This window comes from Cyprinodon variegatus, unplaced genomic scaffold, assembly GCF_000732505.1.
Source record: "Cyprinodon variegatus isolate N-32 unplaced genomic scaffold, C_variegatus-1.0 Scaffold1172, whole genome shotgun sequence".
In the NCBI taxonomy this organism is placed as follows: Eukaryota; Metazoa; Chordata; class Actinopteri; order Cyprinodontiformes; family Cyprinodontidae; genus Cyprinodon; species Cyprinodon variegatus.
Window position 1 is genome coordinate 103,787 of NW_015151625.1, and position 27,770 is coordinate 131,556.

General features: G+C 34.5%; 1 protein-coding gene across 1 annotated transcript; it reads right to left on the minus strand.

Moving 5' to 3' along the window:
• Positions 1–4,803: 4,803 nt before the first annotated feature.
• LOC107101911 (sodium- and chloride-dependent GABA transporter 2-like) lies at positions 4,804–25,726 on the minus strand. The gene is made up of 15 exons (XM_015400996.1): positions 25,618–25,726; positions 12,841–13,022; positions 12,520–12,654; positions 11,586–11,726; positions 10,178–10,265; positions 9,969–10,101; positions 9,416–9,550; positions 8,438–8,541; positions 8,126–8,250; positions 7,873–7,985; positions 7,522–7,659; positions 7,347–7,449; positions 7,159–7,259; positions 5,247–5,417; positions 4,804–5,169 (listed from the first exon to the last, which is right to left on the minus strand). The coding sequence occupies exons 1-15, from the start codon at positions 25,680–25,682 to the stop codon at positions 5,062–5,064; spliced, it is 1,842 nt and encodes a 613-aa protein (XP_015256482.1). The 5' UTR covers positions 25,683–25,726; the 3' UTR covers positions 4,804–5,061.
• Between the last annotated feature and the right edge of the window lie 2,044 nt (positions 25,727–27,770).

Below are 27,770 nucleotides of genomic sequence, written 5' to 3' on the forward strand. Positions count from 1 at the left end.
CACCTGAGGGAAGCTTCCAGGGGGCATCTGTAGGGGATGAAAAAGCTACAGCTGGAGGAGCAGCAGCTCTTCTCCATGTTCTTAAATGATGGCTGGGTTCCTCATCCCTGAGTGGTAGATGTGTGGAAACCTAATTTAAGCTGCTTGTATCGATGATCTCATTCTTTCATGCCCAAAGTGGATGAGCAATGATGAGGGTCCTAAAATGCAGTAAGCTGGATAACATACATCAACCACCTTGATAAGGTTTAAACACATTTTGATTTAATATTTAGTCTTCTTTAGGTCATCAAATGTCATTAATTGTAGTGAATTGGGTTAACCTGAAATGTCAGCTTTCTCAGAGGGTTTTAAGAGTCATTTTTTTTCTTTTAGCTAATGTCATGATTTGGCAAGGTAATCAAGCTACCAGTGTTGGACAGAAACATTTATTATATCTATGAGGTCACAGATAAAGGGCTCTGGACAAAAAACATCCACCATTATTGTGCCATAAACCATGATGTTTCGACATTGAGGACCAATGTTCATTTATCATCTTAACATGATCATTGGAGAATAGGATGCAGTTTTGCTCATAAAACAGCTGTGAGACCTCTCTTATCTGCTCTGCATCCCCCTCTCAGACTAACTTGCTCCACAAGACACCTCCCACAGAGGTCTGCCTTGACCCCCAAAGGAGCTGAGAACAGTAAAAACCACATCACACATGATTTCTTCCGTTACATCAGAAGAGGAAACTACCATTGAGACTTGGGCCCATGGCCCTGATCTGCAGAATCAGCAAAGCTAAGTCCTGCTGGTTGACATTTTAATTTATTCCATGTATGTGCAGAATTATCTGTTTGACCATGATTTGGGCTCGATTAACTAATTCATTTGTTGTTCAAACTCACAGCTAGTAGGGCGTGTGTTTATAAAAAATATATGACAGTCCGAATAATATCTGATCAAATAATAAAATAATAAAATATTTACCACCCCTGCCGGGGTGGGCAATAACTATATTATAGAGTATCACATTGCATGCAACTTGACCAATCTAAAGAAACTTTACAGGGTTTGGTAAATACTGTGGACTTTTAGTTTTGGGATGCCAATAATGTGTTGATGATTATATTTTGTCAAAGGTACTTCAACAAAATACTACTTTAATCCTGTACATACTTTTTTGAACAAGGTTGTTTTTTATTCCTCTAACTGATGTCTTTTTGCAGTTGTATTAAAGAGGATGCATGTCACATATTTACAACCAAAAGGGGGCAGGACATATCATAGCAAAGATATAATATACATTACTAGATCAAAGTAATTTCTCTAAAGAAACAGCTAATGCCAGCCCATAGTTGTGTGTGTGTGTTTTTTTTTTTATAATAAAAGACGTATTAAAAGTTTAAAATCATTTTTAGACAATTTGTTCAAACATAAATGTCACTGAATAATTTACAAATGGAAGTTTGGAAAAGAACATTAAGAGACATTAAGAAAACTGAATTTTTTTTAATGTAACTTCTATTTATAACCACATGAGGGCAGTGCAATTTCTTTTTTGTGACTTCCTGATCAGGAAGTTGTTGATAGTTGTCTGTTAATTTTTTTTTCTTGTAAATGGAGACTCAGACATTAGTGTTTCACATAAAAACATTTGAGTACATTATAATTATAATGTATGGAATTAAATAGAACCTCAAAAACATTTGCAGAAAAAGTATGACTGGTGTTTGGAATCTACTTCATCAAATTTAGTTACTTTAACACAATTATGTCATGTAAGCAGGGTAGGACATAATGAAGTAGATGCCGAAAAACAGTTGTTATTATTTTTTTCAGGGTTATAATAAACACAAAAATAGAATCAATAATCTTTTTTTTGGCACTGGCTCATGCATAAAAAAAACACAGAATATTAAAATAAATTAAACATTTGCAGAAAAGGAATAGTGAGGATCGTGAAAAGAGACCAACAAAACTGTAAAAAAAAAAACAACAAAAAACAAAATCAAAACAAGCCCCCTCAACTAGAGAAAAAAAGCAAAGGAACTTATGTGAAGTTTACATAAAGTGCAGCTGTGCTGAAACCTTCTACGAAAAGGACTAATGGTTTATTTGCTTATCAGCAGGGGTGTTTTTGTGTGTATTGGATTTTGTTGTGTCTGTCTGAGGAGAGATGTGTGTGTGTGTGTGTGTCCCTGTGAAGGTGAGATGAGATGTGTCTGACCGCAGGGGACGATCTCCTTCACAGCTTTGGAAAACAAACTGTTCCTGAGTCTATTTGTTCTGAATTGAAAGTCCAAGAATCCTTTTTCTTAATGGAAGGGTGCCAAAAAAATGCATTGAGAGCCCAGAACCAGTGTAAATCAATACTTTTTTATTTAATTGACATTTTCAGATATCAGACCTTGTTAATTACTAACTAGTAACATGTCAGAAAATAAAACATTTATACATGAATAATGATCTGTTGTTAATGCAGTCACATTTTTTATTTCATGATATAAGGCACTGAATTGTTACTACTGTTAACTTGCAGTAATAGCAAAATGTCAGCTTATCATCTAGGTATTTACCTTTTTTTTTAACTAACCTATTCTTTATTGTTTAAATGTGCAAAACAAATCCATGAATGAGTTCAATCACCCACACATTAGACCACAGCATTAGCTCTTTTTGCCTTCGTCCTGTTTCCCAGTATCATAAAATAAACATTAATGACCAATACTGACACAGATTTTAGAGAGGCAGGTGCATAAATCACACCAAGACATTTCATGTGCTTACAGTGGTTCATAATGTGAGGATCAACACATTTTTTTAAATCATCACATTCAGTTTAAAATTGAACATGATGTTAACAACTCATCCACTGTCTAACAGGAATGGTAAAAAAGAAAATCACATTCATTTTTTTGTTGCATTGTAAATTGTGTTTTAAAGCAGCATCAGTAAAAAACACTAGGTAGTTAATGATCTTAAAAGCTCTTAAAATGTTGCTCATTTTTGAAGATTAAGGAAATAACCTATCATTAGGTCTGCTATTAATGTCTTTACATCTTATTCCATTTCTATAGGTCAAAACTTATGGACACTTTGTGGCATTGTATTTAATATATAATTCAATATAAATACCTGAAATAAACACAAATTTGTCTCTTATGATAAAAAGCAATTATGCATCCCGAAAATCTTTAAGAAAATCCAGTCAGCTATATTTATAATTTTTCAGAAAATAACAGTTTAATCCTATCTGAACATCCCATAAAAGCCCTAATGGGCATCAAACATGCTGTCCCACACAGAATAAAATCCGACAAACTCAAAAAAGTTGACATCACAAATACATTGTTTAACTAGATGTTCACAAACTCTGCAATGTGTTAAGTTAATTCACAATTTTAGGTTAAAGCATTTGTAACAAGTAATATATAATGGTGGGGAGAGAGTGGAAATAAGTGAATTTGTATTTCAAAGTCCATTATTTTCACCTTAAAATATGTAGTGGACCCAAAGATGTATCTAAACTGAGACAAATTTGGTCTTTATGGTCTTTTCTGGCATATTTATCCATAATATTAGATTAAAAAAAAGAACTTATTATCTTATTACTTAGAACTTATTACTTATATATTTTGTGGATACAATTTCAAACAGAGAAGTTTTCTATACTTTTTGGTTACTCTAACTCTACAACACCCCCCTCAAATCCAGAGATCTTTGTCTCTTAGCATACCACATTCCACCCAGTTAAACAAACAAGCCGGAGAATCTGGGCTTGCATAGCGTGGCTAAAATCTGGTTGACTGGTCACACATAACTCTTTGTGGAAACGTTAAGAAATGATTAGTGCCTGAAAAGGTTACATCTGCAGCATCATTCAGGCCACTTGAGTATAAACAACTGAATCACACCATAGGAAAAGTCAACATTAATATTTCTCCCTTTTTATACTGACAAAAACAGAAAATATGAAAATAGGATTTAAAACCTTATTAAAGAACACATAAAATCCTTAATGGAGAATACAACACCTACAGGCATGGAAAGAGAAAAAAAAGATGCACAAATTTTTATGTGAAAATCTTATATGTTGTAGGTTAAATTGCTATTTTAAATTGGATTAGGGGACAGACTTTTCAAAAATCCAGCATATGAAGCTTTTGCCTAAATCCAAGCCTTGACCTTAACTTACAAATAAATTCAGAATTACTCAGACCACTGGCAGATTTAGGACTGATGAGACTAGAGTCTGTATCAGAAACAATAAACAATAAACAATTTAAAATGAAAAACACTTTTGATTTATCTATCTATTACTGGATAATAATTCAGCAATCATTGGAAAAGTCTTCATTGGATTTACAGAAATTAAACCCTCTTTATATTTTCTGTGATATTCAAGTTAGGCTAATAAAACCATTATGTTTAAGATAAATCTGCCAGTGTTGTATATAATTAGCAGCTGTGCATCATTTTGCTGTTTTGAGGGGGAATAAAAGTAGATATTAACAGAATACAATTCATCCAAATTATAATCAAAATTTGTGACTTTGATTTTATAGCTGTAGGAAATTTGTTATATATTGATATTGCTGTCTGTTTTGCCTAAAAAAACAAACCCATGTACAATAAATCCTGTGCATGCTGATGGAGGATTAAAACATTTAAATTTTATGTAACAGGATTTTAAGTGTCAATTTGTTCAAAAGTTCTTTTGCCATAGAAGAAAACACTTTTACACTTATTTTGTTTTTAATAGTAAGTTAAAAAAAACAAAGACGACGAAGAAACTAAAATATTTCATACTGACTATTAAACTCTGTAGTGCTTAATTGGCCAACAAGTAACACATCCAAAGTGCATTGGTTGTTGAATAATGATATTTTATATTATCAAAAAAAAGTAAATATAGGAAAATATTTGGGGAATTTAAATGTTTTCTGTGCATTTTGATTAAGGGCTGTTTTAGGATCTGACTTTAGAGTTCAAACATCTTAACGATGGCACGAAGGGATCAGGTTTAGCGAACCTGAAGTATGTCTCATCCTATGGGACTGATTGTCCTTGTCACTCCACGTTACTCATAGACTGGGGCAAGTTGAGAAGTTCCAAAGCTTTTTTTTCTGACTTGGTTAAAGGAAGGTCTTCAGCTGGAGTGCACAGGATAGAGATCCTCTGCAACAGAAGCACAGACGTTTTAACAGAAGTTGATTAGAAATGTTTTTATTCTGTGCAGATATGAAAATGCTTACCTCTCGTAGGGTACCAGGAGTTTTTACCAGATTGTACAGCATCCAGATGGGAACTATGAGGGTTGAAGAGAGTGTGAACCACCAGCCCAGAGCATAACCCCACCATGGGTACTCTATTGTATTGTTAAACTTCAGAGGGGTGTACTTAACCAAGGAAAAAATAAAAGTCCCCTGAAAATAAGAATGGGAAAAAGATTATGAGCAGGAGCTTTTGTTATTTAATAGATCTTCATTATGTTGTATACTTTGACTAAAATTAAATGGTTGTGATTGATTTTAAAGTGTTTTCGCACTAGGTAAATCCTTTGGTTCATATGTTTGATCAGCACCAAAAATGATCATTGCTTGTTAGTTTTTTCTTTAAGTTGGTTCAGTGTGCTTTCACATTGTGCTTTTTGGACCAGAACATTAACATTTCTTTGTGCTGTATTTCCATCTTGCATAATTGTGCTATTTTCTTCACTTTGAAATTCATAAGTGGAGGGGTTGCATGGTTGAGCAGTAGTTAGCACTGTTGCCTTGAAGTAAGAAGGTTCTGGGTTTGAATCCTGGTTTGCATGTTCCCCCTGTTCATGTGTGGGTTTCCTCTGGGTACAGCCCACAGCCCAAAATATGACTCTTAGGTTAATTAGCATCTATAAATTGTCCTTAGGTGTGAGTGTGTGCATGGTTGTATGCTTCTGTATTGCCCTGTGACAGACTGGCGATGTGTCCTGGGTTTTTGGCTAAGGGTGGCCATGGCCCCACGGCCCCCCCTTTGGCCATCCCTGCCAAATGATCCCATGTGGTGTAAATTTACAAGCGGTTCCCCTCTAAAGGGGTGGCAGCAGTGACACTCTCAAGGGGATTTTCCTAACTAATTTTACAATTGAATTGTTTGTATATAAATACACAAAAACTAGTTTTTGTGTATTGTGGGGTAGAAAAGGAGGTTATGTGTCTCTATAGTCAGATAGGAGTTTTCTATGTCATTACAGATAAATAAAAATAAACATAAATGACAACTAAACTAATTTTTGTCTGTCTGTTTTTCTGTCTCTCTGTCTGTCCAAGAAATCCCAAATATACTCTAGTCCAGTGGTCTCCAACCCTGGTCCTCAAGATCTACTGTCCTACAGATTTTAGATGCATCCCTGCTTCAACAGAGCTTAATTAAATGAATGGCTTGAAAAGGTAATCATCATTTGATTCAACTGTGTTGAAGCAGGGATGCATCTAAAATCTGTAGGACAGTAGATCTTGAGGACCAGGGTTGGAGACCACTGCTCTAGTCTATGTTAATTTATTCTGAGACCCTTCTCTTCTTCTCATACACTTCTAAGTCCGGTTCTTGTGACTCTTAGTCATTAACAAACTATAGAGTAAGACCTATAGCTAGCTGAAAGCAAAGCTAACTGATACATAATAGAAGTGTGCTTGCACAGCGTTAGCATGCCAAAAGATGAGAGGAATTTTGTATACAAGATTTTTTGAAGACCTATAAAATTGGGCCAGCATAGGTTAGTTCACAGTCCGATACAGGGACGCTAAATCATACAATGAATTTTCCAAATCAACGAAAGGCATGACTTCTGGCATATAAACCCATAATTTAGCTTGAAGTGATGTTGCTATTTTAATTTTTTCTTCCCTAAAAAATCTGTAATTTTAACTGTATTTACAACTAAACAAAAATTCCAAAACAATACTGCAACATTTAGTGTGGTTTGTGTATTCTTAAGACTAACTAAATAATAAAGCTCATTGCTATATAGAAATAATGTGTCAACCTCTTCAGTGGAAACAGAAACAAAACAACATATTTCAGGTCAGATTTAAAGCAGGATTAAAGCCTAAACGGGGAGCATAACCATTTTGATACTAATGAATTGCATACTATAAAGGTAAGCAGATGAGCTTAATTACAACCCACCATGCAAATCACTGGAGTGACGTATTTCAGACAGTACATAATGAGGGGAAACGGTCTGTATCCGATCATGTCCTCGATGTTATCGTAAAAGCGCTCAGCGCCTGCAAGAAGATAAAAACAAAGAAAATGAGTGTAAAGTTAGATCAAGCACAGAATTCATGCACAGTTCCTCCTGATCTTGAACTCACCATACACCCATCCAATGCCCACAGACTGCAGGATAGCAAACAGGAGCAAAGTCATTCCACTGCAGGCATAGTAGTCAAACACCTGGAAGATGTATAGTCCACCCTGTGCACAAGATTAGATATTTTACAATAATGCAATATGAACATATGCACTTAACAAATGAGTTGACCTTACTTCCGTCACCATGATAAGACCAATGAAGAAGCTGACAGCACAGAGGCCTAGAAGCAGAAGTTTACGTCGATGGCCGATTAGGAAGAAGGAGGGATACAGGTCAGATATTGCCGTTGTGAGAGCTTCAAGACCTACAAACTAAAGCACAGATCTCTGAGTCAAAAAGCAAGCTGCAAACTATGTTAATTCTACTAGATTAATGAACACACAAAATTCAGTATTAAAATTTTGTGTGTTCTTTTACACCAGATGATGTAAAAAGTAATGAAAAAGTGACTACTTTAATATTTTCATAACAAATATATTTCTATTATTAATTTCAATCACAAAAAATGCTAAATAACTATTTACCTCACTATCCAGTCCCAGAAGAATAATCATTATGAAAAAAAATACTGCCCAAAGCTGAGGAAAAGGCATCATGGCCACGGCTCGAGGATAGGCGATAAACGCCAAACCAGGTCCTGGATTAAGAAAAGGGGGAACATTTCTTCACCAACAAAAAAACTGAGTATTTCATCAAATTATGCCACAAGACATTCCGACACATGACTGTTTAAATATGAATGAATTGAACAGAATTTTAAAATTTTTTTGAACTTACCTGATTCCGCCACTTTTGATATGTCTGTGTTCTGCTCATAGGCCATGAATCCAAGTGCAGAAAAGATGGCGAAACCAGCGACGAAACTGGTTCCACTGTTCAACAGGCACAAATACACACAATCCCTGTAAAAATAAAGAAACATATTAATTCAAATTATTTTCGTCTGCTGAAGTTTCTTTTTTCTATAAAATTTTACTTCAAGTCTACAAAAGTTTAGCAATGAGGTATCATAAAGCTTAATTTATTGTAATTTTTATTTTCTTTTTAAAAACCAAATGGTGAACATTGTATCAAACCTACTGAACTTACTTGTAGCAGTTATTGTTGTACTTATTATAACTGCCCAGTGCAACTAGACAACCGATACAGATTGCATAGGAATAAAATATTTGCGTCCCGGCATCCATCCATACCTGCAGATAAAATGCAAAATGCAGGGGATTACATTCAACCTTTATTGCAAGTTTACAGTGCAGAGATGATTTATGAATGTTGTGAATTTGTGAATGTAAATTCCATTACTTATTTGACATGCAGGGATAGAAAGTTTTTCAAAGGGTTGGCAGGAGGGGTAATATTTGCGTGGCAAACTAGAGTTAACTGATTGTTATGAAGCCACAAATTGTCACGCGTAACCATTTTCATTTCACTTCATTAACATGCTGATAATTTGATATGTATTCATCTTGGAATTTAATATTAAAACAATATGTGCTTACAGCAACAAATAAAAAAAAAAAAAATAGAAGTCAAAAATATTTTAAACATTACAATTGTGGAAGCTATAATTCTCCCAAAAACAAAGTAACAGCCTACTAAGGGTTTAAGAAAACCATGTTGACAAAATTTTTCTCAAGAGATCTCATCATTTCTACTTTTAAATGAACACATAAAACTAATCATTTTATGTTGTAAGTCTACATACAGATCTAGCCCAATTTCTATTCTTCTAAAAGGCAGGCATGTTCATTTAAACCCTCAAATGAACAACTGTGGCTGTAGTATGGAAAAAATATTACAAGGATTTAAGGAGAGTTAGTAGTTGTGCAAGTTTTACAGCCCCACTAAGTTATTAGTAAGAAAGTTACAGATCTGGACAACCATAATCAAACTTAAGTCATACAACATATAACAACAAGCAGATTCATTCATGACATATAAGCCCTGTAGAACAGATTGCCCTTATCAGCTTGATGTATTTATATGATTATTTGTCCAAAAGTATTAAAACTACTCTAGAGACTCATGAAGAAGACATTTGGAGAAAAGGGAGTAAATGATCATTACCTGTGGATCGGCAAGGCGAGATGGATCTGGATAAAGGTAGAACTTTATGCCATCAGAGGCTCCAGGTAATGTGATTCCCCGGATGAGCAACACAGCAAGCATCAAATAAGGAAAAGTAGCAGTAAAGTAAACCACCTGTGGAAAAAAAAGAAGAGAGGATTTCTTTAAGGCCAAGTAGTTATTTCCATGCCTAAAAATGTTTTTTCCCCCTTCATATTAGGAAGAAAATACCTTAAAGTTTCAACACATTTCTTTTACTGTACTTTTTTTTTTTGCAACACGGCTCAGTAAGTGCTGTTTGCCATAAACCACATAGAGGAGGAAAACAGTGAGTATGAGTGAGGGGAGTGATTGTTGTAAGTACTGTACAGTAGGTCTGAGGAAGACATTTTTTGGGTGTTTGAACAGTCGATTTTACTCTGCTCTTTTTGGAGTCAAAAGATATAAAAATTAATAAACAACCCCACATTTAGATTTTAACACTTACAGTATTAAAATGTTATAATCTAAAATACTAATGTCTTTCTATGTATAATATAATAAAATATCCTACCTTTCCCGTAGACTTGACTCCTTTCCACACACAGAAGTAACAGATGATCCAAGACAATAGCAGACAGAGAGCCAACTCCCATCTAATACTGCCCAATTCTTCAATGCTGCCTGTGATGTTTAAAACTCGCCTCCTGCAAATAAATCACATCTGTCATTTAATCAAGTTCTGCACATAGAACTTAGACAGTACCCTTTTTCTATACTCACTCCCAAAACTCTCTCACTGGTGAAGTTGCATTTTCAGGAATAGTCATGTTGAAGTAATCCGATTTTTGATCAAACTCCACACAGTTTTCTGAAAAATACAGAATTAATGAAAAAATTTATGTTCCAGTAAATGTCAAAAAAACAACAAGCTATTAAACTTATGGATAACTATTAATGTAATTTATATCTAATGTATATCATTCATTCGTAGAGACCCATGAATGATGCCAAATACAAAACATAAGATTAAAGTTAAAAAAAAGAAATGCAACAGAAAAACACTGCAAATGAAAAAAATTTACAATCATCACAAAATTGACAGTGGAAAAATATAATATGGGGGGGATGGCTGCCTGGGATTAGGCTCTAGATTGGTTAGTGCAGCTCTCTCCATTATGGTTGTTGTTTCTGCTTGGTACCTATATATGAATATTTACTGAACATGATTTAGGGAATTAAATAGTATACAATGGGGAAAGGGGATAAGAATGAATTGAGAGAGAAAGAGATAGAGTGAGTAGAGAGGATAGAAAAGAGAGAAAACAAAACAGCAAAAAAAAGCTAAGCAGAAGATGTACACTCTTAAAAGCCTGCTTTTATATCTTCTGTGAGATGAGAGGGAAAGAAAACAGATAACAAAGCGCCCGCAAAAACAAAACAAATGGCATTCAAAGTAAAACATATACAGGGTTGTATATATCTGTAAATGCTATACCTGTATGCTATCTGCAGCTTAGTACGGTATATAGTATTAGTGTGTATCCGTGAACACCTGGAACCAAACACTTGTGGTATTTATGCATGAGCATGCTCATGTCTGAAGAGTTCAAAGATTCTTTATAAGATACTGTAAGTATGCTCAATAGCAGGTGTGAGCGGGCCAAGACTCACCCCGCAGGGCCCAGGACAGACCAAGGCAATGAGAGCCCCAGATATAAAGTATAAAGGGTAGTGGTCTGCTCCCAGTGCTGCACCTGAAGGGGTTTGTGGTAGGGTACACCCTGGACAGGTTGCAAGTCCATCACAAGGAATTCAAACAGAGGAGCAACATGAAAACTCCTGCCTTTCCAAATCAACGTCCTTTACATAAATCATTAGAGGCCTAAAAATTCCATTTAAGTTCAATTCAGTTCAGTTTATTTATATAGCGCCAATTGACAACATCTGTCATGTCAAGGCACTTTACAGAGACAATTAAACCGTATCAGTCAAGTTTTATATCTATTGATTCAACGACAATCCCTCCCCAAATGAAAGATGCTCTTGCATCTAACTCTAATAGGTAAGTATTATTCTGTCTATCAGCATAGTTTAGCTGTAGGCCACAAGTTAGAGAAAAACTCTTCATAATAAAGCATCTAGTGTTGTTCTTTGTTCCTTCTTCCTGGATGACATGCTGTAGACCTACCTGTGTTCCAGCTGTTTCGGCAGGTAGCCCATGGAAGTTCAGAGTTGAAAGAAGAGAAGAGATACAGGAATGCCCAGGCTAGTATCACTATGTAATAGATACTGGAGTACAAAACAACCACTTGACAGCCATAACCCATCCCTGAAAAAGTAAGAAGAAAACATTACAGATCTGTAAAGATAATATAGTGGGTTTACTGAACAGATAAAATTAGTTTGAATCTTAAGATTGAAACCAAATTTCAGGCTTAATGTTTAAAATTGACTATTTATTATATAATATGCAGTATTTTTTGCCAAATTTTGTCTTTGTCTGTCAGCTCTCAAATATGATGCAGCAACGTGTCCAAGCATTGTCAAATTTGTAAGATAAGCTAAAAGCATCATTAGGCATCGACAGTGTGAAAAACAACTGACAAGGTATCCTATTATAAATAAATATTTTTTGTTTTCTTCAGTTTTTGTTGCTATTTAAAATTCCCAATTAAGTGTTCCATTGGAAAGATTTGTATTTGAACTCATAAGAAATTGCAAAATAAATACATACTTTATTTATATTTTATTTATATTATAATTCTCATGGTTAGTTTGCTTATGTTTACTTGTTCTAAGTCAAAATATTTTATAGAATATGGATAAACAATTGAATTCAACTAACTTTACTCATGAAGCACCAATTCACAAGTCATCATCCCAAGGCACTTATAGAGACAATTCAACCATACCATTGACAAACTGGTTAAAAGCTTTCTGAGGAATAATATCTCATTATATTTGAATATGCTGAGTAGCAAAATAAAAAGTAGGAAAATACAGATAAAAATCAGAAAATATATATAGAACAGAATATCCTTACATTGTACATAATCATTGCACAGACGAAAAAGTCACAAATAAAAGAACTCTGTAAATTAAGCGAAGTTTAATAATTTTACCCTCAAAAAGTGGGCAAATTTTCTTCCAACAGGTGATTGATCCCTGCTTTGTGTACTGGCCAATGGATGTTTCCAGCAAAAACAAGGGGATGCCACAGGAGAAAAGAAAAAGTATGTACGGGATAAAGAATACCCCTGGAAAACAAAACAAATTGTTAAAATTGTTTAAACAGGTAAGCATTTTTGATCTTAGTTTTCCACTTGAGGCAGCTTCTAAATATTATCTATAAATGTTAATACATTTTTCCTCTGACATTGATTTTCACATGGTGTATAGTTTATCATTCTCATAAATAATTTTTAATTTACAAATGCACTCACCTCCTCCATTTTTGTAGCAAAGGTAAGGAAACCGCCACACATTTCCCAGCCCTATAATCTGTCCTGCAACAGCCAAGAGAAACTCTATTTTGCTGGACCACTGTCCTCTCAGGGCCGTGGGTTGCTCAGTTCCCTCATCTAGTCTAAACTTGACCTCTGGGCCATGGGCGTTATCCATTGTACTGTGAAGAGAGAAAGCAGTACTTCTAAGTTTGGAGATTTATGGTATGGTAACTTTGTTTAAATGTCACCTATCATGAATGTTATGCACCACCCCAAAAAACAAACAGTAAAGAAGTACCTAAGACCTGAGAGCTTTTCAACACAGTATGCCAATATCTATTATCAGCACAGCGTGAGCGGTCTTTCTGCATGAGGTTAACAGAGGGCAATTCTTTTAATCAATGTTGCTTTTGTGTTGCTGCTTTAGTTTCACAGTGGGAGCGGCAAGTAGACTGGAAAATCTGTGTCGGGTAACATTACTTTCCAAGGCTTCAGATCCTGACAAGCTGAGAACAAAATTCCTGAAGTGTGGAGTTGGTAATTAAGGGACCTGAAGGAGAACTGTGAAGCTAGGGATGGATTTCTGTTAGCAACACCGGAGCATGGATAGAGCAAACACATCTACCACAGCAATATAAAAAAATAAATAATAAAGCTTGTTTAAATAAACAAATGGCATTGCAATGTTTTTATATATAGATGGTGACAATGAATATTAGGGAGGAAATGGTAAGAAAACCTTTTGAGAGGCAGATTTGATATTTTACCATAAAGAGAAGACATTGGTTCCTAATGGTACAACAGACGTCTCACCTTATCATTCAATCACAACTTCTAGGTTTTTAGACATGACAATATACACATTTCCCCAGCATCTTTAAACAGTTACTTATTTAAAACTAAATAACTTGTTTTAGCTTATTAAATTAGTGTAATGTATTTTTATGCAAAGTTATAATCTTATTTGTGCGATTACTAAATCAGCAGAGTAGTGAGGTAGAAAGGTTGAAAGAGATTGCATCTGGCAGATTTTGACAAGGGTTCTCAGGTCAGTATGTTAATGGAAGATGGCGGAAATAGTCTTAAAAAAACTGTAAGTTGCCCTAAATGTTCTTGTCCCTATTTTGCATTTCAGTTCAACAGGGATTATATTGTATTTTGCGCAACATTGACAGAAAATGTGGGTGTACATTGGAGCTTATTGATCAAGATGAAAATGTATACTCAGCTTTAAACGAAGCTTGAATTTTTTTTCTATTTTGCTGACTTTTTATGAGAATTAGCATACGTTACATTTTAAATTCCCTAATCTTTGATTAATTACATTGGTTGAAACATTTGAAATTGGTTGTTTGGCTGTGTCTGAGATGGCAAGGGGTAGAGGGCTTAAATATCAGAGGCATGATCTCAGCCAGAAAGCACTGCTGTTGCTGAACAAGTTAAGGCAAGAACAGGAACAGACAAGGGCATTCACATTGTGACTGAAATTGGCCAGTAGGCAGGAAACTCTGTCACATAAAAAAGGATAGCAGGGTATGATGATTTTATTTCATATCATAGGAAATAATGATAAAACAATAAAGCATTGGAACAATTCATTTTTTGAATAAAATATTACCGTATAAGAGAAATTAAAATACTATACAAAAGAATTGTGTAAAAAAATAAATAAATAAAACAAACTGCATTAACGGTAACAAAGTTACAATCATGACTCTTCAATTAAATAAACTATTAAATGTTGAACCCTCTGAAGCTTTTGTTGAGTTGGAAAATCCATTCTATGATTTAGCATCACAGAGTCACCAAATAGGCCTTTGTTCTGTTTGGAAAGTAGTAAATAATTATTCATTTTATGATTTATTATATTGCACTACAGCTTTAAATTACATAATGGATTGTCTGTCTCTGGATTTCAAATTTTATAGTTCTGGTTTTCAACGGTGGGATATTCCCCAAACTATGGTCTTGGCAATAAGTTTGCATGTTCTGTGTGTGTGTGTGTGTGAGTCCGCTACAAGTACTTTAGTTTAAACAAGCAGTCTAAAAAATGACTGTTAGTTTAATTAGTGTCTATATTCCCTTAGATGTGAATGTGTGTGCATATAAATGTGGCTCTGTTGGGGAAAATTACAGTCTAGTGCAGTGATTCCCAACCGGGAGGGTATTCGTACCCCTAGTGGTCCGCAAGTGCATTGCAAGGGGTACATGAAAATATTTTATTTCATAGGTAGTAAAATAAAATAGGGCTGGGATTAATGCTCTCTGATGACCCAATTGAAAAATTAAACAAACTTTTATTCAACAAAAAAGTACATTTATATTATATGTTAGAGTTCACCTTCAGCTTTGGCAAAAATCCAAACCAAGCAAAGGAACAGACTGGATGTAGAGAACAGGCTGCAATAAGCTGTTTTTCACTCTGAGCTATCAGAGCTCATCAAAGCAGCTTGGGTGTTTTAATGAAAACAAACTAAAACTAAAACAAAATTATAAATGCAGGTTTATAATATGATTTTATTTGGTATTTTGATCCCCTGCTAACTTCCAGGCAACATATTTATGTTGTTCTATTTGCAATTGAAAATGCCAAAGAATTAAGAAAAGATCAAGTAAAATAGCTTTAAATTTATAACCAGTTATTGTAGGTTTCACTTTTGGACAATCAACAATACTTTTGACTGAGAGGGGGCCTTTGGGTAAGAAAAAATATTCTAAACACACCCATGAGCTGGTGGCAGTTTTCCTGTTTTTCTTTTTTTTGTTACAACTTGCTGCATGTCAGAACAAGTTGACTAATATTAAGAAATATCCTTAATCCGTGTGGTTGTCCTTGCTCTGGATAAAATTCCTTTTTTTATATCTTTTCTTTAGTGTCACAGTTCACTTAACAGAGATAATGCATATTTAGAAAGATTGCCTTGTAGGAATCAGAGTAAGCAAACCTCAATAAGCGAGAAACTAATGAGACAGAGAGAAGAGAAATAGATAAAACATGTCATACTGTTAATATTAATCCTAAAAACCTTTTCATACTGGTTTGGTTTTTCCAAAGAAAAAAATATATAATCAAAATATTTGTTATTTGGAAATTTAAAAAGATGACAAACTATTTTTGTCTTGATGGGACTTTTATGTGTTGGCTATATCGAACTTTGTGTTGTAATTTAATATTTTTTTTTTTCAAGAAAAATTCCTGCCTGTATTACAGACACTCTATGTTTAGCAACAATGGTAGAGTTTTTTCTAGATTTTAATGATTACATTGCTGTCAAATAAATAAAAAACAAACAAAAAAGATCAGAATGAAGAGACAGCCAGTTTCTACTCCAGAGCTATATAAAGCAATTCATCACCTGGAAACAGAGGTTTAATTTTGGCATGATTATTGTCAAAATTCACCAAAATACTACCTAATGTCCTACACAATAAAGCTAAGTTTATAACATATTTCACTCATATGGAGGTATTATTGCTTTATTTCCAAGACCCTCAACATATTTTCAACATTACGTAACAATTTTCCAAACTTTGCACATTCTACTTAATTCTGCAACACTAGAAAAGAGTTTGGAAACTATAACACATGGCAACCCACCTAAACTAAAGTAGTCCTTTTACCTTTGGAGAGATTCACAGCTAGGCAGGAGAGTTCGTCTACACAATGACCGTTAATAGTGCACTCCACAAATATTTCCTTTAAATAAGAGTGGCAAAAAGAAAGCCATTACTGAAAGAAAAATCCCATTTAAAGCTTACTAAAAAAAACATGTTGGGGACATGTAGAAGAGAATGTTCTGGTCAGATGAGACCAAAATTTTAACTTTGAGCCTACATGTCGAATGCTTTCATGGTGCCATGAGAGCATCAACCCCAGCGTGAAACATGGTGGTGGTAAAATAATTGTTACCACCACTGTTATTAACAATTAACAGCTTCCATAGCTGTTAACATCATGGGAAGAGGAGAGGAGCTAAACGCTGGAGTAAATAATCTTAGAGGCTGTAAAAGACTAATTGGGATAAAGTTCACTGTTCAGAAGTAAAACAAACCTGGGCAAAAATCCAGAGCAACATTGCAATGATTTAGATATAACCATAGTCATAACTAAGAATGGCCCAGTTAAGGTCCAAGTCTAAATCAAAACAACAACTGTTGCCAAAACTTGAAAATTCCTCCTCTCTTATGTTCTCAATGCAATCCGACTAAGCTTGAACAATGATGTAAAGTAGGGCCACAGATTTCAGTCTTTAGATGTTAAAGCTTGTACAGTATTTGTATAACTGTGAAAAGTTGGCTAGCAACTACAGTAAGTGTTTATGTCAAATTTTGACTAAGTGAAAAAAACATAGTTAAAAGATTCTTTATGTATTAGTTTTATTTGATGTAATGCAGTTGGATTTTAGGAGGTAATGCTGTGGCTTTATTCAATCTTCAAAATTCCATCAGTTTGTGCTTGAAATTTGCATCTGAGGCTGCAGTTTGGATGCCTTAAAAACTGGCTAATTCATCCATCTTGGAATGTTTAATGTGTTGTCACCTTAGGACCTAGAAATAAAGTTGTTTTTTTTCAAAGTTTGTTTGATTTACAGAAATGCCTTCTTAAAGGGGTATCATTTTGTTCATTATAAACAAATAATCCACCAAACATCAGGCGTCTAATGGATGTAAAGATCGTGTCCAATTGGATCCATTGACTGAAGACCTATGGTTACTTTCTACACATCGTGCAACTCAGGTGAATATTTGAACATCATTCTTCTGATTTTTGGATGGAATTCATAAATGTGTCCCATACAGGTGAAGATATTTCATTTTGAAGAAAGGCTAAAAAATGCATTGTCTGGTGTTTCACTCTACACTTTCAAGGGGGCAAAATTAAATATGCAAAAGGGACCTACAAAGAGAAATTTACCTCTGCATTTAGCCCATCCGCTTGGGGAGCAGTGGGCTGCCATCGTGGGGCGCCCATAGAGCAATCATTGGTTAAGGGTCTTTCACAGAGACCCAGAGCAGCAGCATTACCGTTTACCCCCATAAAATAATTTCTTTGAAATTGCCTTTCGAAGAACATTATATAAGAGTTCCCTTGAACAAATGTATATGAGCTTGTCACATCATGCCCTGAGAATGTAATCATCCCTTAGGGTAAACATGTTTCATCTCTATAATATTTGACTGAGTCCAGCTGCCTCAGCAGAGACTCAGAAAGCTAATTTCAGAGGAAGATTAAGCTAATTTCACCCACTTTTATCCAGGATCTCATTCTGTTCACAAGAACAGAATGAAATCATAAGTATAACCACAGATTCTTAATTAATTGAATTAAGGTCTGAACTTTCACATCGCCATTCCAACACAACATTTAGATGTGTCCCCTTAAAACTGAAGTAATCTTTAGCTGTATGCTCAGGTCATTGCTCCGCTGGAAGGTGTACCTCCACCCTGTTCCAAAATCACTAGCAGATAGACAGATTTTGCACTTTGATATTCACGTACTGCACACCATCCAGCTTTTTCAAAATCAAAGCAGTTTCACAGTACCAGCTGCTGAAAAACAACCGTTAACATCATGCGGCCAGCACACGTGTTTTATTGTGGGTAGGGTTTTCTTCAAGAAAGGGGATGTGTTGGACTTGTGTCAGACACAGCATTTATCTTGGTGGCAGAAAAGTCGTATAACCTGCCCGAGCACATTTGTCCGTTAATTTTGTTAGTTATTCCTTATCCTTTTGACAAATTGAAAACATGGCTTCTTATTTTAATTACTAATTTGTTTTTTTGTTTTTTGTGGCCACTCTTTTATAAAGTCTACATCTACTGTTTGGAGTCTAGATTTCATTGTGTTCCTATGGACAGATAGTCAAGTATCTGTTGAGGAACTATGTAACTCTTTAAGGGTAACCCTTTGGTTTCTGAGCTGCCTCGCTGATTAATGACCTCCTTCCTCATCTGTTAGTTTTGATCTTAACAACTTTGTTCCTGATTTTAATGGAGAGCCCCTCAGTCCTCATAGGGTGATACCTCCTGCTTAGTGGTATCAGAGCTTCTCCTGTCGGAAAAGTTATGCTGGCTCCACACAGGTGAACTTTATTTAACTTATTATGACTTTTGAAGGTAATTGGTTGCACCAGACCTTTTTAGGAGCTTCATAGTAAAGGCCATGTATGATTTTCTCCTTTCACTTTCATATAGTATTTCCTGCAAATCCAACACATAAAATAAGATTAAAAAATATTTGAATTACAGACTGAAAGTAAGAAAATGTGCAAAAAGCAAAGGGGGAGCTGGATACCAATGCATATTTCATGCTTTTACAGACACCAGCTTCTCAGCTGGGAATGCTGAATACGTCGCTTTTGTGTACATAACAGGCTCAGGACCGAGACTGTGCTGGCAGCAAGCAGATGAATTCCTTTTAAATATTTCTCTCTAAAGCTGTAGGACTTAAAAAAAAAGGGGATCAGATAGAGAAAGCAGAATGCTGCTGGGTTTGTGAGCATGTGGAAAGAAAAAAATAATTATGCCTTACATACAGCACATAAAACAGATAAATATATGATCTCCGAAAAATTGTACAAGCTATTTGTTTAATATTCATCATGTAAGAGGTGTTTTGGACTTGTTTATTACAAAATAACAAGCCTGTTTGGTTGCACTGACTGAGTAAATCTAAACCGTGACAGCCTGCTTCTGTAATGAGGATGTTCTTGAGACTAACTAATCACAACAATAAAACCATATTTCCCAATAACAACTAAACCTTTCCCTAATCAAATATTGGCATCAAAGGAATACATGAGTTTGTATACTTTTTGTGGCTAGAGTAGTGTTACACTAAACAAGGGAACTAACTGCCTCAGTGCACCATAACCGGTTCACCTTTGCCCTACATAGTACAACCTCCAAGCCTAACTATAGCTTTAGTCTGCAAGGGTAACAACTATTTATTAATTTTTCTGGAAATGTAATAAAGAAATAAGCCTTTAACATGAACAAATATGAACATCATGCCAAGACATGAAGGAAAAAGGAGGAATACCTTACAAAGATGCCACTTTAGCTTTGTATACATCCATTCCAAGAGACTTCATCTGGTGTCTTCAGAGGAAAGTACATGTGCAGAACCTCCAGCCTCACCAGGACACACTTTATACACAGAGCCAACCATGAGGGAGTGTATAAGGAGGTCTCAGAAAGAGAGCTGAGTGGTGTGACAAAGCGACAGAGCAGAAAGGACCAAGGGAAAGGAGTTGGGGGGGTTGAACTGTTTCTGAATGAGCTAGTTAAGGCGGGGACTGTTCAAGCAGCCACATGGAAATGGTAAAGTAGGAGGGCACTCACACTTTACCCATTCAGCTGGATACTTGCCTTATACTGTAGGCTGTCTGTGTCCACCATTATGCCTCTGAACAAATGTCTCACAGATTTAGCCTTGTTCATGTAAAGCCTGCACAAAAGTTTTAGTTTTTTTTTAACATGTAAGAACTTCAATATACGTTAGATGCATTTTCCATTAAAAAATAAAGTCATTGTTAAAAAGCCCTTCAGGTGTTTATATAAATGTTCTATAAACATTTCTATACGTATGATAGTTTCAGTTTAGTTTGCATTGGCTTGCAATTCTGTTCATGTCTCTTGGATTTTTATTGCATTTTGCAATTCACAACCAAATACTTTAATATACTGTTGGGGGATTTAATATGAAGGACTGAGACAAAAATAGCGCATGGTTTCTGATGAACTTTGTAATAAAACACATTACAGTTTTGTACTCAGAGTTAAAAGAACTTCCGTGCCCTTGAAACTTGCTTTCAGTGTTTATTTTCTGGTTTGAATACTGTAGACTAAAAACCAAGCAAATCAATAACATAAAAAGGAGCAACAAAAACATGTTTATACAAAAATATATACATATGATAAAAATATGTCAAATAAGTATCTGTTTTTAAGATTCAAGTTAAACATCAAAGTAAACCGGATGTGTAATTAATAAAAAAAACAAACAAAAGAAACAAAACAAATGTCAATAAAAAAGTGAAAGAAAACTAAACCAAATTAAACTTAGTCTTCCCTAATTGACTGTGGTAAAATTACTGCTTTTATTTTTCTATGTTGAGGCTACCTGTCTGGTTAGATGCTTTCTTTGTGAGCACACCACCACAAAGCTGTAAAAAGGCAAAGCTAATCTTTGTACACCCTCTAGTGGTCAAAAATCTACCATACAGCTTAAGAGACAATTAGGGCAAAACTCAGATGATTAAATCCACTGCTTATATCTAGAAAATTTTACATAAAATATTTTCCTCAAAATATTAAGTTTATCATTAAAGCAGAGGCAATGTTTGTGTCCTGTGAAACCAACAGAGTTTGGGGTTTGAATGCAAGAAAAACGTTGTGTTTACAGCTTTTCTGCTTTATTGGGATTCAGCAGAGCTATAAAAATGATCATACCGTTTCCAAATTCTTCTACTCTTCTAGTGATTAGTTAGACATTTGTCAGAACATCTGAAAAGGTTTTAAAAGTTGAAAAAGAAAATATCCAACTCAACCTGACATTACAGTACTGTATGTGACAAGTCAACTGTCCCCTAACCTCAAAATCTTGATGTGCAAAATAAAAAAAAAATATTCACCAATGGCAACAACATCTTGCATCAAGCATGAAGATAAGTGGTGTTTTTGATGATTCAAACAGTTATTACAGATAGCACACTAGAATGAGTATCTAAGTTGTTTTTATTGTAAAGTAGTACTACTTCATCATATTATTACTCAAATAAAAGTAAAAAGTATCCTTTTGAGAAATTACTTAAGAGAAAAAAAATTATTTAGTAAAATGTGTATTCAATCAGTGTATTGATTAACTGATCTACTTACTACCCATGGTCATAAAAACTGATTTAACAGTTTTAGAGATATAAACTTGTCAAATCAGTAGTTACATTATGTAGAATAGGTTAAATTACAGCATACTGTTTATTACATTTTCACTTAACTTCCAAAAGACACAGCAGACTCAGCAGATTTAAAAAAAAAAACATTACAAACCTAAGCCTTGAATACAAAAAGAAGAAAGTGTGTCTCATTGGTCCATTTTGTTTGCTTTAAAACTACTCCATTGACTACTTACCTCTTGCTTTATTGTACTAAACATTGATCAGAAAAAAAAATGCAGCAGCATCATTTACTGCAGGACCGTCTAGCTTGAAAGAAAAAGAAAAAAATCAAAGAGCGATGAACCTCACGAGTGCTTACTGATTAACTAATCAGTATTATAAATATTTTATCTGTACTTTTCTTTGTATAGGGATGTCATTTTTTGCTTCATAATCTTCTGGTTGAGAAGATAATTCTCATTTAGGTCAATTTCAGCAAGATATCCATCACCTCAGAACCAGCCTCAGAACATCCTGATATCACAGCTATCTTAGACATGGTTTGATGAAATGCCTTGTTAATTTTAAATTAACAAGGCATTTGCTGAAATATACTGTAAAATTAATAATTTTACAGCATATTCCAGATAAATTCTAGAAACTTTTTTACCTGATTTCAGTCCATACTATATTTAGTATATCAAAGGAACATTTGTGTTATTTTTGTCAGCAGTATTTCTGGCTGTTATGTCTCCCACTGATTCTAATTTAGCTTAGTCTCTTCTATATATTTAAACAGTGATCTTATTTTAGTTAAGAGGAAGATTCTGTGCCTCAGACCTAGATCCGAGTCCTTCTGTTACCTCCTAAATTATTCATCACTGTGTTAGAGCATAGAATAACTTTTACTGTGCAAATATATGTGCTATAATTAAAGGTTTTAAATAATTATTATACCTAAGTCTTTCTTCCGCTTTTGTGTTTACAAAACAGTTATGAACATCTCAATAAACGCATCTAGGTTAAGCGTAGAGAATTGATTTATAGTTTTATAACCAGCTTTGTTATCGATGAGCCTTTTATCAGCAATACAACATCCAGAAAACCAAGCTTGAGTTTTTACAGCTGCCACTGGCAGATGAAATAAAGCAGGGAGGCATCATGTTGCACTTTGTCCCAATTATTTTAATAGACCACTTGTAATGTCACTAAAAATAAAGCTTAATTTTGTTCATCAGTTTCTATCCCCCTGAAAAAACTGGGCTTCAGTTTTACATTACTAACTTAATGGTTTACTGTTCATTGAGTGCTGAACAAAGTCCCAGTTTTTCCTATACTGTATCATTGAGCTGAAGTGTATTCTGACAAAATTTTAACCCATCAGTTTGTCAAGATCTAATGTTTGAGGTTTGAACATGCTGCTTTATTAACAAAAGTATGTAAAAATGTATAAATGAAAAAACAGGTCTAAGCGGAAGACCTGTTTGAACTTATTTATAGCTAAGAATAAATACATAACTGCTCTATATGGAACAAATTGTACTTTAGAGCCTTAGCAGAAAGCCTTAACATGTAATCAAAGTGTAATTTTACCCTCTACTTTGAGCCTAGCCCGCCCACTGTATTACTATAAAGAAAAAAAAAGACAGGAGAGAGGACAACTTGCTGATAGCATGCACAGTCCTGAGATTGAAGGGCATAAAGGTGATTCACATACTTTTATCAATAAAATGGACTAAATGACAATCACAAGGCCCCTGTATGGTTTTAACAAGGAACCTTTCACCATATAAGGATAAATAGAAGAAGACTGTGTTGAGAGAAAAGACCATGGCAGAGCAAGCCTGTGTCTAAAGCTTGAGTTTTAGACCATTTCTGAGGCTCTTAAGAAAGTGGCAAGGTCAAACTGAATACTATGGCCAAAAAAGAACTAATAGGACCTAATAAGTATTTTGGTGGTCAACTGAGCTGCTATTAGAGAGGGGGATTTATCGGTATCAAAAGCTTTTTTTTTTTCAATCCCACAATTTTACAATTCTAGTAAAAATTGACACCTTGAGTTAACTGTTTTATTTTCTTATAATTAAAATAAGCCAAAACATTGCTTGGAAAACAGTCAGATGATAATTAGTCTATGATCCGGAAGGTTAACCCAATATGAGACTAAAGGCTAAAATTATGGGAACTTTTACTACAACTGATAAAAAAGTTGAACTATGTACAGTTAGAGCGAGAGATTTAATTTTCGTGGGAGTGGTGCAAAGAAGAAACCTTTGCTCTCTAAGAAAACTGAAGGTTAGACGAAGGTCTGAAAATGAAAACATACAACAGACTAGGAATTCTGCAACAATACTCTTAAACAGTGGGTAACAAAACTTCAACATTTGGACACTAAATGAAATATTTGGAATAAAACAGATAGTCTTCCAGTATTAAAACAGAAGTCCAGCATGGGGGTGGAAGTTTCTTGATTTTTGGAGGCTTTGCTGCTGCAGAACCTGGCTAACTCACCATCATAGAAACAACCACAAATCGACCCCGGTATCAAAGGATGCTTATGGAAATGTGAGAACATATGTTAAAGAATTAACACTGAAGCAGAATTACACCATGAGAATGCAGAAAACATGGGTGCACCAAAGACTAGCTGAGAAATAAGAAAAGAAAAGCTGCGGGCTGAGATCTTGATCCCATTAAGATGCTATTAGGAGGCTTGAAACATACTGCAGACAGGAAACCATTGAATATATCAGAGCTTAAATTGTGAGTAAATTCCACAGTGTTAAATATGTAGTCTCAAAGTGCATTGACTGTTTTAGAGTTATTGCAATAACAACTGGAATTAGATATACACTATGTAGAGATTTAATTTAACACTAATTCAGAGTGGGAACAAATGCACTCATAGTGGTGTTAAATTTAACTCTCAAAGTGTTATTCTAACACTGCAGAATTTAATGTGTATTTGGCAAACCTTCCTGCTGTATGATCAATTGGTTCATGGCTACAAAAAAAACTTAAATTATTTTGGTTGAAGGGGGTAACACTAACTATAGGGACGCTGGAGATCCTCACTGTTTCCTGGGCTAGAAAAACAATTTTAAAGAAATGATTTATAAGAATAAAACAATATAATTATGGTGTCTAACTGTAATTAAAAGTGTTTGTAGTGATAAATAGATATAAATAAACACTGATAAGTTGACATTTCCTCATTAAGAAATAAATTTGAACAGATGGCTGAAAACATATTCAACCTTGTGAGAACACCATAAAGACACCTGAGTAAAGCATAAACAAATCAAGATTTAAAAAAGCTGTATCACGTGCCATCGTTTGAGGGCACATGTTCAGTTAGGAGGAGTGATTCTTGTAGAGTTGCTTATTAGATCCAACTGTCTAGGTTCCTCTTTAATAAAAAAAAAAAACTATTACTAAATAGCAAAAGCAAAGAAAGACAAAATAAAGCAAAATAAAAACAGGGATTTAGGATTATGTTTTTCTATAAACTAATTGTAGCTTTTTTTTTTTTCGAGGGTGCCTAGAGCTTAAATGTTCAAATTTCAGCCATGCTAATAAGTTAAACTGAATTGAATAGAAGTGTTTCTATCATAAAAAAAAGCTAAGTTTTGGGAGCATCATTATTGCAGTCAGTGTATGAGTACATGAATGCTTACATGTTTTACTGACACGTGGCTGCCATACACAGCTATATGGGAAGTGTCTAAAATGATTTGAATCAATGATGTTCATGTAAACGCTTCTATTTTCGCAGAGTTGTTAAAAATGTATAAAATGTGGGATGTAAGCTTGTCAAAGCTGTATGTCTCATATAGGCCACATAACAAGAACACTATAACAGTGTAGATGAGAATGAAATGATAGGTGTACTTACTTATTGACAACCTCTGAAGCCTGATGATCAGGAAGTTTCTCTGTCTTTCTTTCAGCCGTGTCCATTTTATAGCAGCTTGCTTTGCTTCTTAGAATAGGTCTGTTTGTGAATCCCTGACTGAGAGGCTTGCAAAGATCACAGGAAAAACATGTAAGACAAATCATTACAGGGTTGTAAATGAATTATCTTTGGCAGTGTCTTTCAAAGCTGCACCGCATAAAGTTACGTAAGTACACGGAAATGTAGCTGTGTGCCAAGCCAACAGGACAAGATCTTTTTTCTAAGTTATATTAGGTTACACAAGTAATGTTGTGATGAGGTTTTATGATTGTATACCAAAGTACAAAATGTTATGTATTCTCTGTAATTTTGCCCTTGAACGTTTTCATATTTTGTCATACAGTATTACAACTAATTCCAATAGATTTTACTGGAAATTAATAAGGGAGACAATTAGACCAATAATAAATAACACACAACTGGTAAGTAGAATTAAGAGGATACAGAATTTTCAAAATGTCTTTTCAAAAACTGATGAATACATACAAATGTATTCACTCCTCCTTATCTTTATACTCCTCATTCAACATCTGATGCAACTAATTACCATTAGAAGTTACCTAATTAGAAAATAAAGTCCTCACTGGTGTATTTCAAATCAGTTGATGTTTCTTTGAGAACATAAAACAGCATCATGAAGGGTCAATATCGCAAGCCCTAAACATAAGCATGAGCTTCAAACCTCCTAAGACATGTCTGTCCACCTAAAGTGACAGGTCACGCAAGGAATATGTTAATTAAATCTGGCAAACAGTAAGTTAGTAATTGATAGTGCACTTAACAAATCTGATTTCTCAGAAATTATGACATAAGGAAAGCTGTTTTTTTTTTTTTTAAAGAAAGCCATAGAAAGTCAAACATTTTCCTCTCAGCTCTTGACAGTCTTTTAAGAACATATGTAAGAGGCCGTAAAATATTTGAGATAGATGGATTTCCCCTTGAATACAGGAAAATGATCCAACCAACCAGCCTGGCTGCCTGTCTTCATACCTACTTTATTTGCTGAAAATTAGACAAAATCTTTATATTTTATATCATAATATTTCTGTTTTTTAAACTTTTTTGGGATATTTCTATTAGCTATCACACACAAAACTGACTATAACTAATGTTAATAAATCAGAATTCAATTGTATCAAAAGGGAACAAAATCTAAAATGAAATCCCAAATCGTTAAGGTGACCCCATATGCAAAAATGTATATTTATTACTTATTATTGCATGGGGAACATAAAAAAAATAAGCATGTTCAAATAGGCTCCATGCTAGGCTACAGTTAATATATTCCTCACGGGTTAGACATTAAAATATTGCAGACACAGTAGTGAAACAGTGTCTTATTCAAGTACAATAAGTATCAAAACATAGAAAGACTCAAGCTAATCATTTATATGACGCAAATGGCGGTGGGTGGGGTTGATGGTGCACTAGCAGAGGTGGGTAGAGTACCCAAACAATTTACTCAAGTAAAAGTAGCACTACTTCATCATATCTTTACTAAACTAAAAGTAAAATGTAACCGGTAAAGAAATGACTGAAGTAAGAGTAAAAAGGTGTTTGGTAAAAAGGCTGCTCAAATGCCGATTAACTGATCTACTGACTACCCCTGATCATAACAACAGAACATTTTTTGAGTTATAAAATTTCCAAAATCAATAGTTACAGTGTTTAGGTTAAGTCGCGTAGGTTAAATTACACTCAACCTCCAAATGAGAGGACAGACGTAGCAGATGGAAAATAACATTTAACCAATAAGCCTTGTTTTGATTAAATGAAGTTACACACAATAGATGGAGTGGCAAGGAATTTTACTCAAGTAAGAGTACTTAACCATATATTTACTCTAGTAAAACTAAAAAGTACAATGCTGCAAAACTACTCCTCAAAGTGCTTTGTTTTTCAAAAAATGACTAAAGTAAATTTAACTTGATACTACCCATCTCTGTGTAGCAGTCAAACCATTAACTAGTAGCAAGGTCCTTGGTTTGAATCTTATAACATGAGGTTTTTTTCTATAACTGGTTTCTACTCTGATACTCTTCCTCCTGCAGTCTAAAAGAATTACTGATGACATATATGGTCAATCTACATTA

Coding starts and splice junctions, on each gene's coding strand:
- LOC107101911 (XM_015400996.1), bottom strand. CDS start 25,682: ATGGACACGGCTGAAAGAAAGACAGAGAAACTTCCTGATCATCAGGCT. Junction 12,655..12,840: donor TTGCTACAAAAATGGAGGAG/GTGAGTGCATTT, acceptor TTTGTTTTCCAG/GGGTATTCTTTATCCCGTAC. Junction 10,102..10,177: donor CCAGTGAGAGAGTTTTGGGA/GTGAGTATAGAA, acceptor ATTTATTTGCAG/GAGGCGAGTTTTAAACATCA.